At 43.0% G+C, this 14,999-nt stretch overlaps 1 protein-coding gene across 5 annotated transcripts in view; it reads right to left on the minus strand.

The window, feature by feature from the left end:
- The window catches only part of LOC131935710 (kinesin-like protein KIF16B), a 69,577-nt gene that overhangs the window by 15,030 nt on the left and 39,548 nt on the right, over positions 1-14,999 (minus strand). For all 5 annotated transcript variants that reach the window (XM_059292260.1, XM_059292259.1, XM_059292264.1 and 2 more), the window contains exons 19-29: positions 13,716-13,807; positions 12,461-12,606; positions 11,651-11,701; positions 11,418-11,556; positions 10,617-10,718; positions 10,089-10,244; positions 8,143-8,426; positions 7,508-7,805; positions 6,379-6,516; positions 5,070-5,152; positions 1,631-1,688 (exon numbers count right to left, since the gene is read on the minus strand). In XM_059292260.1, the coding sequence (XP_059148243.1) occupies positions 1,631-1,688; positions 5,070-5,152; positions 6,379-6,516; positions 7,508-7,805; positions 8,143-8,426; positions 10,089-10,244; positions 10,617-10,718; positions 11,418-11,556; positions 11,651-11,701; positions 12,461-12,606; positions 13,716-13,807 (1,547 nt within the window). The remainder of the gene's footprint in view (positions 1-1,630; positions 1,689-5,069; positions 5,153-6,378; positions 6,517-7,507; positions 7,806-8,142; positions 8,427-10,088; positions 10,245-10,616; positions 10,719-11,417; positions 11,557-11,650; positions 11,702-12,460; positions 12,607-13,715; positions 13,808-14,999) is intronic.

Consider the following 14,999-nt stretch of genomic DNA (forward strand, 5'->3'; position numbering starts at 1 on the left):
TGCTCGCAAAATGTTTACATAAAGTGATGCTCTCTAAAATATTATACATTTTATTTCTGGCACACAATTCGGTTGATCAACTAGCTTCAACTGAATCTTAACAAAACAGACAAGAAAACCATGTTTTACTTCAGCATGTGATTGTATGAAAGATCCGTCTAATGTTTTTAACCCTTTCCCCGGCGATTGGGTGTATCCACCCGAACTCGCTATATTTTTGCTCATATCTCGAGTCTCGTTTTATAAATTTTTCTGGGCTTCTTTCCCATCTATAAGGTGGTTGGGATGAACACATTGGAGGTGGTAAATTTAAATAATATGCGTAAAAAAATGTATGAGGGTTTGAAAAAATTTTTATACGGTCCCTGGCAATTGGGTACTACACACCCGTACACAATTTTGAATGGAAAAAATAATTATCATTAAAAAAGTTTTAAAAAACCCACGTTTCCTGATTGAACTAAAAAGTAGAAAATAAATGCTATACATCACAATAATGCAAGCGATCACTCTACTATAAGCGATGAAAAACGTGGGGCGCCGAAGTAAAAGTTTTTTATCGGTCATTGTTAATATAAGATGTAAAATTTATATTACTATTGATTAGATAATACTATTGAGTTTTATTAGGGAGCTTGTAGAGAGTCAACAGTATTAGAAACTGTAAGAAAATCCAATAGATTATTTTTTCCTCTAAATTCTCATGAAAATATCAGTTGTCCCTTAGTCGGACATCAAAGTCCATGCTCTACAGTTTTAACTGTAGCTGTCATCGCTTCATGTCAAACAATGTTTATTTAACGTGAGCTCTCCCTAAAATAATAATGTGTTTCTGATTGATCTTGCTTAGCCTATAAAATACGACCAGTAAGTAGGCGATATTAGATGAGGCTAGGCTTACTTTGTAAGATCTGTAAATGTATCGGTCCTAGTGAGATGATCAGACATACTAAAATAATATAAAGTGGTATATCTATTTTTATAATCATATTGTGTCTCCCATTGGATCTACACAAGAAGCACTATAACTCTAACTTGTTTACAACAGTAGACCTATTTTAAAAAGTTATGGAGAGATGTTTTCAAATTTTGTTATCTGAATCAAATGTTCGTATAGTTACCATTTTTAAAACAGGCTAAATTATTACCAAGCACGATTTTAAAAGTACCGTAGTTGTAATATCAGCGTTGTAACACATGTATCCTGGATTTATACTCCTCAAGTAATGAAGTTGTAATTGAATATTATTATTCTGTTTGTTTGGCCATTTAAGCTTAATATTTTTATTTGCATTAAAAATAATTTTAAACAAACTTATACCTAAACATGTTAGACAAACGCCTAGCTAGACTATATATATATATATATATATATATATATATATATATATATATATATATTATATTATATATATATATATTATATTATATATATATATATATATATATATATAAATTCATCCAGGGCCCCGCTCAACCTAAATCCGCAACTGGTCTACACATCATCTGTACCCCCACACCCACACAAGAAAATGTACCTGCTGTCTGTTGTCCCCCCACACCCACACAAGAAAATGTACCTGCTGTCTGTTGTCCCCCCACACACCCACACCCACACAAGAAAATGTACCTGCTGTCTGTTGTCTGTAGCACATGAGCTGTCCTGCTGGTTGCCATAAAGAACAAGTCTGAAAAAAAATGGTGCAGGATAAACTCAGTGGCTACATTAGGTTTAGTGTGTGGCTACATTAGGTTCAGTGTGTGGCTACATTAGGTTCAGTGTGTGGCTACATTAGGTTCAGTGTGTGGCTACATTAGGTTCAGTGTGTGGCTACATTAGGTTCAGTGTGTGGCTACATTAGGTTCAATGTGTGGCTACATTAGGTTCAGTGTGTGGCTACATTAGGTTCAGTGTGTGGCTACATTAGGTTCAGTGTGTGGCTACATTAGGTTCAATGTGTGGCTACATTAGGTTCAGTGTGTGGCTACATTAGGTTCAGTGTGTGGCTACATTAGGTTCAGTGTGTGGCTACATTAGGTTCAGTGTGTGGCTACAGTGTGTGGCTACATTAGGTTTAGTGTGTGGCTACATTAGGTTCAGTGTGTGGCTACAGTGTGTGGCTACATTTGGTTCAGTGTGTGGCTACATTAGGTTCAATGTGTGGCTACATTAGGTTCAGTGTGTGGCTACATTAGGTTCAGTGTGTGGGTACATTAGGTTCAGTGTGTGGCTACATTAGGTTCAGTGTGTGGCTACATTAGGTTCAGTGTGTGGCTACATTAGGTTCAGTGTGTGGCTACATTAGGTTCAGTGTGTGGCTACATTAGGTTCAATGTGTGGCTACATTAGGTTCAGTGTGTGGCTACATTAGGTTCAGTGTGTGGCTACATTAGGTTCAGTGTGTGGCTACATTAGGTTCAGTGTGTGGCTACATTAGGTTCAGTGTGTGGCTACATTAGGTTCAGTGTGTGGCTGCATTATGTTCAGTGTGTGGCTACATTAGGTTCAGTGTGTGGCTACATTAGGTTCAGTGTGTGGCTACATTAGGTTCAGTGTGTGGCTACATTAGGTTCAGTGTGTGGCTACATTAGGTTCAGTGTGTGGCTACATTAGGTTCAGTGTGGGGCTACATTAGGTTCAGTGTGTGGCTACATTAGGTTCAGTGTGTGGCTACATTAGGTTCAGTGTGTGGCTACATTAGGTTCAGTGTGTGGCTACATTAGGTTCAGTGTGTGGCTACATTAGGTTCAGTGTGTGGCTACATTAGGTTCAGTGTGTGGCTACATTAGGTTCAGTGTGTGGCTACATTAGGTTCAGTGTGTGGCTACATTAGGTTCAGTGTGTGGCTACATTAGGTTCAGTGTGTGGCTACATTAGGTTCAGTGTGTGGCTACATTAGGTTCAGTGTGTGGCTACATTAGGTTCAGTGTGTGGCTACATTAGGTTCAATGTGTGGCTACATTAGGTTCAGTGTGTGGCTACATTAGGTTCAGTGTGTGGCTACATTAGGTTCAGTGTGTGGCTACATTAGGTTCAGTGTGTGGCTACATTAGGTTCAGTGTGTGGCTACATTAGGTTCAGTGTGTGGCTACATTAGGTTCAGTGTGTGGCTACATTAGGTTCAGTGTGTGGCTACATTAGGTTCAGTGTGTGGCTACATTAGGTTCAGTGTGCGGCTACATTAGGTTCAGTGTGTGGCTACACTAGGTTCAGTGTGTGGCTACATTAGGTTCAGTGTGTGGCTACATTAGGTTGAGTGTGTGGCTACATTAGGTTGAGTGTGTGGCTACATTAGGTTGAGTGTGTGGCTACATTAGGTTGAGTGTGTGGCTACATTAGGTTCAATGTGTGGCTACATTAGGTTCAGTGTGTGGCTACATTAGGTTCAGTGTGTGGCTACATTAGGTTCAGTGTGTGGCTACATTAGGTTCAGTGTGTGGCTACATTAGGTTCAATGTGTGGCTACATTAGGTTCAGTGTGTGGCTACATTTGGTTCAGTGTGTGGCTACATTAGGTTCAATGTGTGGCTACATTAGGTTCAGTGTGTGGCTACATTAGGTTCAGTGTGTGGCTACATTAGGTTCAGTGTGTGGCTACATTAGGTTCAGTGTGTGGCTACATTAGGTTCAATGTGTGGCTACATTAGGTTCAGTGTGTGGCTACATTAGGTTCAGTGTGTGGCTACATTAGGTTCAGTGTGTGGCTACATTAGGTTCAATGTGTGGCTACATTAGGTTCAGTGTGTGGCTACATTAGGTTCAGTGTGTGGCTACACTAGGTTCAGTGTGTGGCTACATTAGGTTCAATGTGTGGCTACATTAGGTTCAGTGTGTGGCTACACTAGGTTCAGTGTGTGGCTACATTAGGTTCAGTGTGGGGCTACATTAGGTTCAGTGTGTGGCTACATTAGGTTCAGTGTGTGGCTACATTAGGTTCAGTGTGTGGCTACATTAGGTTCAGTGTGTGGCTACATTAGGTTCAGTGTGTGGCTACATTAGGTTCAGTGTGTGGCTACATTAGGTTCAGTGTGTGGCTACATTAGGTTCAGTGTGTGGCTACATTAGGTTCAGTGTGTGGCTACATTAGGTTCAGTGTGTGGCTACATTAGGTTCAGTGTGTGGCTACATTAGGTTCAGTGTGTGGCTACATTAGGTTCAGTGTGTGGCTACATTAGGTTCAGTGTTTGGCTACATTAGGTTCAGTGTGTGGCTACATTAGGTTCAGTGTGTGGCTACATTAGGTTCAGTGTGTGGCTACATTAGGTTCAGTGTTTGGCTACATTAGGTTCAGTGTGTGGCTACATTAGGTTCAGTGTGTGGCTACATTAGGTTCAGTGTGTGGCTACATTAGGTTCAGTGTGTGGCTACATTAGGTTCAGTGTTAGATCTCACCACCCCGCCCCAAGAGAAAAACTATATAAACACATATGAATATGTATGTTCTAGAGAGAGAGATAGATCGATGTATTTAATGTTTTAATCTGAACTTTGACCTTTTTTTTAAATGTATAACCACATGAGTTCTCCAGCGACCAAAAAGATCGTTCAAAGTTTGCTCGAAGCTCTTTATCCTTTTAGAGACAATTTTGAATGAGTGAACGAATGTATTGCAACTGGTGTGACCCCTCCATATTTATCTAACCTTGTCAACTTGTGTAAACATTCTATTCATGCAACTAGAACAAGTATTCAACTCTATCACTTTCAATTACGAATTCGAATGGACAAAGCATTTTCATCCTAAATTTTAAAATGTGGTGTCACCCCCATCCTGGTCATTAAATGATGTTTCACTTATTAAAAATACTCAACAAAACTGTAAATTGTGCAAAGTTTACATTTGGTGTTGTTTGTGTCCCCACCCCACATGTAGTTACCAAGTTTCTATGCACACCCCCCCCCCCCACCCATTTTGGGATTTGCCAAATTGCATTAAAAGACTAATTAACACCTAACTGATTCATTAAACTGGAAAAATATTTTTCTTCTGTCAATCGTGTCTTTTTCTTACATACCTAAATGCCCATGACTTATAAGAAGTACGTGGGATTGTTCAAGCATGACTTACTTTCTCTTTTCTTCCTTTATCTCCTCCAAATTTTTATGGTACATTTCTTCCAGGGTCTCTATCTCCACTTCCAGCTCTTGCATCTAGAAAGAAACATCAGACAACATCAGACAACTTCAGACAACATCAGTCACAGTGTTTCTTCCAGACTTTTTTCTCCGGGGGGCACTTGAAATTTTCGGGGGGGGGGGGGCAGTAAACTTTCTTCGGGGGGGGCGGACACTGCTAAAAGTATATATTTTCGATATAAATTATATAAATTTCATTTCTTTTGGGGGGGGGGGGGGCGGTAATAAAGAGATGCCTGGAAGAAACTCTGATCGGTCAACAACATCAGACAACTCCAGAAATCATCAGTTAACAACAGACAACATCAGACAAAACCAGACAACATCACAACATCAGACAACATCAGACAACATCAGACAACATCAGACAACATCAGACAACATCAGACAACATCAGACAACATCACAACATCAGACAACATCAGACAACATCAGACAACATCAGACAACATCAGACAACATCAGACAACATCAGACAACATCAGACAACATCAGACAAAACCAGACAACATCAGACAACATCAGACAACATTAGACAACATCACAACATCAGACAACATCAGACAACATCAGACAACATCAGACAACATCAGACAACATCAGACAACATTAGACAACATTAGACAACATCAGACAACATCAGACAACATTAGACAACATCAGACAACATCAGACAAAACCAGACAACATCAGACAACATCAGACAACATTAGACAACATCAGACAACATCAGACAAAACCAGACAACATCAGACAACATTAGACAACATCAGAAAACATCAGACAACATCAGACAACATCAGAAAACATCACAACATCAGAAAACATCACAACATCAGACAACATCAGACAACATCAGACAACATCAGACAACATCAGACAACATCAGACAAAACCAGACAACATCAGACAACATTAGACAACATCAGAAAACATCACAACATCAGAAAACATCACAACATCAGACAACATTAGACAACATCAGAAAACATCAGACAACATCAGACAACATCAGAAAACATCACAACATCAGAAAACATCACAACATCAGACAACATCAGACAACATCACAACATCAGACAACATCAGACAACATCACAACATCAGACAACATCAGACAAAACCAGACAACATCAGACAACATCACAACATCAGACAACATCAGACAACATCAGAAAACATCACAACATCAGACAACATCAGACAACATCACAACATCACAACATCAGACCATGATTTACTTTTTCTTTGCGATTCAACTTTTTCTCATCACATCTTTTTTCCATGATGACTTTCTCCTCAAGTAACCTTGACCTTTGTTCTGAGAGATCTTTTAGGTGAAGGTCGACATCTCCCTCAAGTGTACCTGGCGTGCTCAACTGAGGTCAAATGAACAAATGTCACAACATGTCAACAGACTTGTCACTCCATGTCAACAGACTTGTCAACAGACTTGTCACTCCATGTCAACAGACTTGTCAACAGACTTGTCACTCCATGTCAACAGACTTGTCACTCCATGTCAACAGACTTGTCACTCCATGTCAACAGACTTGTCACTCCATGTCAACAGACTTGTCAACAGACTTGTCACTCCATGTCAACAGACTTGTCAACAGACTTGTCACTCCATGTCAACAGACTGGTCAACAGACTTGTCACTCCATGTCAACAGACTGGTCAACACACTTGTCACTCCATGTCAACAGACTGGTCAACAGACTTGTCACTCCATGTCAACAGACTTGTCACTCCATGTCAACAGACTTGCTGCTGCCTGAGGTCTGAGCTTACCTGAGCTAAAGCTTGCTGGAGCTGCTGCTGTCTGAGGTCTGAGCTTACCTGAGCTAAAGCTTGCTGGAGCTGCTGCTGTCTGAGGTCTGAGCTTACCTGAGCTAAAGCTAGCTGGAGCTATTGCTGCCTGAGGTCTGAGCTTACCTGAGCTAAAGCTAGCTGGAGCTATTGCTGTCTGAGGTCTGAGCTTACCTGAGCTAAAGCTAGCTGGAGCTATTGCTGTCTGAGGTCTGAGCTTACCTGAGCTAAAGCTTGCTGGAGCTGCTGCTGTCTGAGGTCTGAGCTTACCTGAGCTAAAGCTAGCTGGAGCTATTGCTGCCTGAGGTCTGAGCTTACCTGAGCTAAAGCTAGCTGGAGCTATTGCTGTCTGAGGTCTGAGCTTACCTGAGCTAAAGCTAGCTGGAGCTATTGCTGTCTGAGGTCTGAGCTTACCTGAGCTAAAGCTTGCTGGAGCTGCTGCTGTCTGAGGTCTGAGCTTACCTGAGCTAAAGCTAGCTGGAGCTATTGCTGCCTGAGGTCTGAGCTTACCTGAGCTAAAGCTAGCTGGAGCTATTGCTGCCTGAGGTCTGAGCTTACCTGAGCTAAAGCTTGCTGGAGCTGCTGCTGCCTTAGGTCAGCTGCCTTCAAGTCCTGAGCTAGACACCTGAGTTGGTGGCTCTGGTCCAGCAGGAACTTTTCCTCCTCTGCTTGGAGCTGCCCCAGTTGTCTGACCTTGACCTGCTCCCAGGCCTCGACCTCCTGCTCTACTGCAGCCATCTCCTGCTGCTGCAGCTCCACAAATGACTTCTCCTCCAGCTCCAGGAGCTGTCTGGCCTCCCTCAACTGCTGCAGCTCCCCAAACATCTCCAGCTTCTCCTCAGCTGAGGAAAAGTTCCTGGCCAAAAGTAAACAACAGATGCCATGTTGTGTTGGGGGGGGGGGGGGACTAAAGTGACACCTGGGATGACCTACCCAAGCTGACACCTGGGATGACCTACCCAAGCTGACACCTGGGATGACCTACCCAAGCTGACACCTGGGATGACCTACCCAAGCTGACACCTGGGATGACCTACCCAAGCTGACACCTGGGATGACCTACCCAAGCTGACACCTGGGATGACCTACCCAAGCTGACACCTGGGATGACCTACCCAAGCTGACACCTGGGATGACCTACCCAAGCTGACACCTGGGATGACCTACCCAAGCTGACACCTGGGATGACCTACCCAAGCTGTAGGGCCATATGACACCTGGTCTCCTGTTCTGTGAGGTCGGCCCAAGCCTCCTCGATGTGTCTGTTCTGTTCTTGCAGGTTCTCCAGCACCTCCTGCCACTTGCTGCTAGCCTCCACCTGCGCCTGCTGGGCTGCCAGTTCAGCCTTCTCCCTCTCAAACCTCTCCAGCTCCTGACTGACCAGTGGGCAGCTGCTAGCTAGAGAACGCCTCTCTGTGTCCCACCTGGCTGCCAGCTGCTGCCTGTGGTCCATCACCTGCCCCAGCTCCTGGCTCAGCTGCAAACACGGCAGACCTAGACATTCATGTGCTCAACACAATCATTCTAGACATTCATGGGCTCAACACAATCATTCTAGACATTCATGGGCTCAACACAATCATTCTAGACATTCATGGGCTCAACACAATCATTCTAGACATTCATGGGCTCAACACAATCATTCTAGACATTCATGGGCTCAACACAATCATTCTAGACATTCATGGGCTCAACACAATCATTCTAGACATTCATGGGCTCAACACAATCATTCTAGACATTCATTGGCTCATCACAATCATTCTAGACATTCATTGGCTCAACACAATCATTCTAGACATTCATGGGCTCAACACAATCATTCTAGACATTCATGGGCTCAACACAATCATTCTAGACATTCATGGGCTCAACACAATCATTCTAGACATTCATTGGCTCATCACAATCATTCTAGACATTCATTGGCTCATCACAATCATTCTAGACATTCATGGGCTCAACACAATCATTCTAGACATTTATGGGCTCAACACAATCATTCTAGACATTCATGGGGTCAACAGAATATGTGTATCTGTGTGATCCAACATTTGGAGTGTGTGTGTGATCCAACATTTGGAGTGTGTGTGTGATCCAACATTTGGAGTGTGTGTGTGATCCAACATTTGGAGTGTCTGTGTGATCCAACATTTGGAGTGTGTGTGTATGTGTGTGATCCAACATTTGGAGTGTCTGTGTGATCCAACATTTGGAGTGTCTGTGTGATCCAACATTTGGAGTGTGTGTGTGTGTGTGTGTGTGATCCAACATTTGGAGTGTCTGTGTGATCCAACATTTGGAGTTTCTGTGTGATCCAACATTTGGAGTGTTTGTGTGATCCAACATTTGGAGTGTGTCTGTGTGATCCAACATTTGGAGTGTCTGTGTGATCCAACATTTGGAGTGTCTGTGTGATCCAACATTTGGAGTGTGTGTGTGTGTGTGTGTGATCCAACATTTGGAGTGTCTGTGTGATCCAACATTTGGAGTTTCTGTGTGATCCAACATTTGGAGTGTTTGTGTGATCCAACATTTGGAGTGTCTGTGTGATCCAACATTTGGAGTGTGTGTGTGTGTGTGTGTGTGATCCAACATTTGGAGTGTCTGTGTGATCCAACATTTGGAGTTTCTGTGTGATCCAACATTTGGAGTGTTTGTGTGATCCAACATTTGGAGTGTGTCTGTGTGATCCAACATTTGGAGTGTCTGTGTGATCCAACATTTGGAGTGTCTGTGTGATCCAACATTTGGAGTGTGTGTGTGTGTGTGTGTGATCCAACATTTGGAGTGTCTGTGTGATCCAACATTTGGAGTTTCTGTGTGATCCAACATTTGGAGTGTTTGTGTGATCCAACATTTGGAGTGTCTGTGTGATCCAACATTTGGAGTGTGTGTGTGTGTGTGTGATTCAACATTTGGAGTGTCTGTGTGATCCAACATTTGGAGTGTGTGTGTGATCCAACATTTGGAGTGTGTGTGTGTGTGTGTGTGATCCAACATTTGGAGTTTCTGTGTGATCCAACATTTGGAGTGTGTGTGTGATCCAACATTTGGAGTGTGTGTGTGTGTGTGATCCAACATTTGGAGTGTGTGTGTGATCCAACATTTGGAGTGTGTGTGTGATCCAACAACTGACCTGATCTTTGTCCTGATGTAGTTTAGACTTGCGCTGCTCCGCCAGTGCCATGGCCTGGTCTGTCTGGGCCAGCTGACGCTCCAGGTCCCTGACCACCTGGCTGATGGAATCTTCTTCAGTCAACTGGTCTGGGTACCAGCTAACTGATTCCAGCTCCTGCAAGATAGGTAGGTCCTACATGAGACAGGTCCTACATGAGACAGGTCCTACATGAGACAGGTCCTACATGAGACAGGTCCTACAACAGGCAGGTCCTACTTGAGACAGGTCCTACATGAGACAGGTCCTACATGAGAGAGGTCCTACTTGAGACAGACAGGTCCTACATGAGACAGGTCCTACATGAGAGGTCCTACACAAGACAGGTCCTACATGAGACAGGTCCTACAACAGACAGGTCCTACTTGAGACAGGTCCTACTTGAGAGAGGTCCTACATGAGACAGGTCCTACATGAGACAGGTCCTACATGAGACAGGTCCTACATGAGACAGGTCCTACAGCAGGCAGGTCCATTCCCACAACTGACCTTGAGTAAATTGTCCTTAGAGATTTTCAAATCCTCAAGCAACTCATCTTCCTGCTGGTCCAACTGGGCTAGTCTCTCCTCGATGTTAACACAGGGTTTACTCTGTGAGAGAAAAATGTTAACACAAGGTTTACTCTGTGAGAGAAAAATGTTAACACAGGGTTTAAAAATGTTAACACAGGGTTTACTCTGAGAGAATAAAATGTTAACACATGGTTTAAAAATGTTAACACAAGGTTTACTCTGTGAGAAAAATGTTAACACAGGGTTTACTCTGTGAGGATAAAATGTTAACACATGATTTACTCTGTGAGAGAAAAATGTTAACACAAGGTTTACTCTGTGAGAGAAAAATGTTAACACGTGGTTTAAAAATGTTAACACAGGGTTTACTCTGTGAGAGAAAAATGTTAACACAGGGTTTAGTCTGTGAGAAAAATGTTAACACAAGGTTTAAAAATGTTAACACAGGGTTTTAAAAATGTTAACCCAGGGTTTACTCTGTGAGAGAAAAATGTTAACATAGGGTTTAAAAAATGTTAACACAGGGTTTAAAAAATGTTAACACATGGTTTAAAAAATGTTAACATAGGGTTTAAAAAATGTTAACACAGGGTTTAAAAAATGTTAACACAGGGTTTAAAAAATGTTAACACAGGGTTTAAAAAATGTTAACACAGGGTTTAAAAAATGTTAACACAGGGTTTACTCTGTGAGAGAAAAATGTTAACACAGGGTTTAAAAAATGTTAACACAGGGTTTACTCTGTGAGAGTGTTGCCATGGGTAATGAAAGGCTGACCTGGGACTGGCAAAGTTCTCCCTGTATCTCCTCAAGTCTCCTCCTCTTCTCCTCCAACTCCTCCTGTACCTGCCTCTCATCCTCCCTTCTCTCATCCTCACGTCTGACATACTGCTGCTCTAGATGTTCAATCTCTGTTCTGTTAACACAGGGCAAAGGTCATGGGCCTCAAAAGGTAAACTAGGTCATGGTCATGGAGAATTACTAAACTTACCAGGTCATGACCTACTTACCTCTTCTGCTCAATTTCCTCCTGGTCCTCTCTGCAAGCTGTGATGTCATTCCTGAAATGGAGGGGTGGGGAGGGGGAGGGGCATAGCTTGCCATGGTCAGTTTCTTGAAATAAGAATGTACACAGGTAGTGGGGATTGTGTACAGGTAGTGGTGATTGATTGTGTACAGGTAGTGGTGATTGATTGTGTACAGGTAGTGGGGATTGTATACAGGTAGTAGGGATTGATTGTGTACAGGTAGTGGGGATTGATGTGTACAGGTAGTGGGGATTGATTGTGTACAGGTAGTGGGGATTGATGTGTACAGGTAGTGGGGATTGATTGTGTACATGTAGTGGGGATTGTGTACAGGTAGTGGGGATTGTGTACAGGTAGTGGGGATTGCTTGTGTACATGTAGTGGGGATTGCTTGTGTACATGTAGTGGGGATTGTGTACAGGTAGTGGGAATTGATTGTGTACAGGTAGTGGGGATTGATTGTGTACATTTAGTGGGGATTGTGTACAGGTAGTGTGGATTGTGTACAGGTAGTGGGGATTGATTGTGTACATGTAGTGGGGATTGCTTGTGTACATGTAGTGGGGATTGTGTACAGGTAGTGGGAATTGATTGTGTACAGGTAGTGGGGATTGTGTACAGGTAGTGGGAATTGATTGTGTACATGTAGTGGGGATTGCTTGTGTACATGTAGTGGGGATTGTGTACAGGTAGTGGGAATTGATTGTGTACATATAGTGGGGATTGCTTGTGTACATGTAGTGGGGATTGTGTACAGGTAGTGGGGATTGATTGTGTACTTGATGTACTGACCCACTCAGAGCGAGACTTTCATTAGACCTGTAGAGGTCAGTCATGGACTGGCTGAGTAGGGTGAGTCTGGCTGACAACTTTCTGTCTTCTGTCAAGCTTGAGCAGGACAACTTCCTGTCTTCCACTAGACTTGTGCTAGATAGAGACTGATCAAAAGAAATAAATTATTGGGCTGCATGCTCTAGTGCTACCTGGTCTAGTGCTACATCATCTAGTGCTATAGTGCTACATGGTCTAGTGCTATAGTGCTACATGGTCTAGTGCTACATGCTCTAGTGCTACATGATCTAGTGCTACATGGTCTAGTGCTATAGTGCTACATGGTCTAGTGCTATAGTGCTACATGGTCTAGTGCTACATGGTCTAGTGCTATAGTGCTACATGGTCTAGTGCTACATGGTCTAGTGCTATAGTGCTACATGGTCTAGTGCTACATGGTCTAGTGCTACATGGTCTAGTGCTACATGGTCTAGTGCTATAGTGCTACATGGTCTAGTGCTTTGTGGACTAGTGGTCTAATGCTATATGGTCTAGTGCTGCATCATCTAGTACTTTAGTGCTACATTGTCTAGTGCTATAGTGCTACATAGTCTAGTGCTACATGGTCTAGTACTACATGGTCTAGTGCTATATGGTCTAGTGCTGCATCATCTAGTACTTTAGTGTCACATGGTCTAGTGCTATAGTGCTACATGGTCTAGTGCTACATGATCTAGTGCTATATGGTCTAGTGTTACATGTTCTAGTGCTACATGATCTAGTGCTATAGTGCTACATAGTCTAGTGCTACATGGTCTAGTGCTATATGGTCTAGTGCTGCATCATCTAGTACTTTAGTGCCACATGGTCTAGTGCTATAGTGCTACATGGTCTAGTGCTACATGATCTAGTGCTACAAACATTGTCTAGTGCTATAGTGCTACCAGGTCTAGTGCTACATGGTCTAGTACTACATGGTCTAGTGCTACATGGTCTAGTTCTACATGGTCTAGTACTACATGGTCTAGTGCTACATGGTCTACTGATACATGATCTAGTGCTATAGTGCTACATGGTCTAGTGCTATAGAGCTATATGGTCTAGTGCTATAGTGCTACATGGTCTAGTGCTACATGGTCTACTGATACATATAGTGCTATAGTGCTACATGGTCGAGTGCTGTAGAGCTATATGGTCTAGTGCTACCAGGTCTATAAGCTACATATGTGGTAGGGTTGTAGTGCTATTGAGCTACCAAGTGATTAAGGATTCAAACCTTTTGTATTTGCAGATTTTTCTTCATCAATTTAGCTTGTTCTGGGTGGTTGAACCTGAAGATGGTCTTCTCCCCCAAGGTGATCACCATACCTGTCATACACACGTATAACATGACCAGCACATGACATCACATGACCAGCACACATGACATCACATGACATCACATGACATCACATGACCAGCACACATGACCAGCACATGACATCACATGACCAGCACATGACATCACATGACATCACATGACCAGCACACATGACATCACATGACCAGCACACATGACCAGCACACATGACATCACATGACATCACATGACATCACATGACCAGCACACATGACCAGCACACATGACATCACATGACCAGCACACATGACATCACATGACATCACATGACCAGCACACATGACATCACATGACATCACATGACATCACATGACATCACATGACATCACATGACCAGCACACATGACCAGCACACATGACATCACATGACATTACATGACATCACATGACCAGCACATGACATCACATGACATCACATGACATCACATGACATCACATGACCAGCACACATGACCAGCACACATGACATCACATGACATCACATGACCAGCACACATGACCAGCACATGACATCACATGACCAGCACACATGACATCACATGACCAGCACACATGACATCACATGACATCACATGACCAGCACACATGACATCACATGACCAGCACACATGACATCACATGACATCACATGACATCACATGACATCACATGACCAGCACACATGACATCACATGACCAGCACACATGACATCACATGACATCACATGACATCACATGACATCACATGACATCACATGACATCACATGACATCACATGACATCACATGACCAGCACACATGACATCACATGACATCACATGACCAGCACACATGACATCACATGACATCACATGACCAGCACACATGACATCACATGACCAGCACACATGACATCACATGACATCACATGACATCACATGACATCACATGACATCACATGACATCACATGACATCACATGACCAGCACACATGACCAGCACACATGACATCACATGACCAGCACACATGACATCACATGACATCACATGACATCACATGAACAGCACACATGACCAGCACATGACCAGCACACATGACATCACATGACCAGCACATGACATCACATGACCAGCACATGACATCACATGACCAGCACATGACATCACATGACCAGCACATGACATCACATGACCAGCACACAT

Source organism: Physella acuta, unplaced genomic scaffold, assembly GCF_028476545.2.
Source record: "Physella acuta isolate Inbredline_101_S28 unplaced genomic scaffold, ASM2847654v3 ptg000155l, whole genome shotgun sequence".
Classification (NCBI taxonomy): Eukaryota; Metazoa; Mollusca; class Gastropoda; family Physidae; genus Physella; species Physella acuta.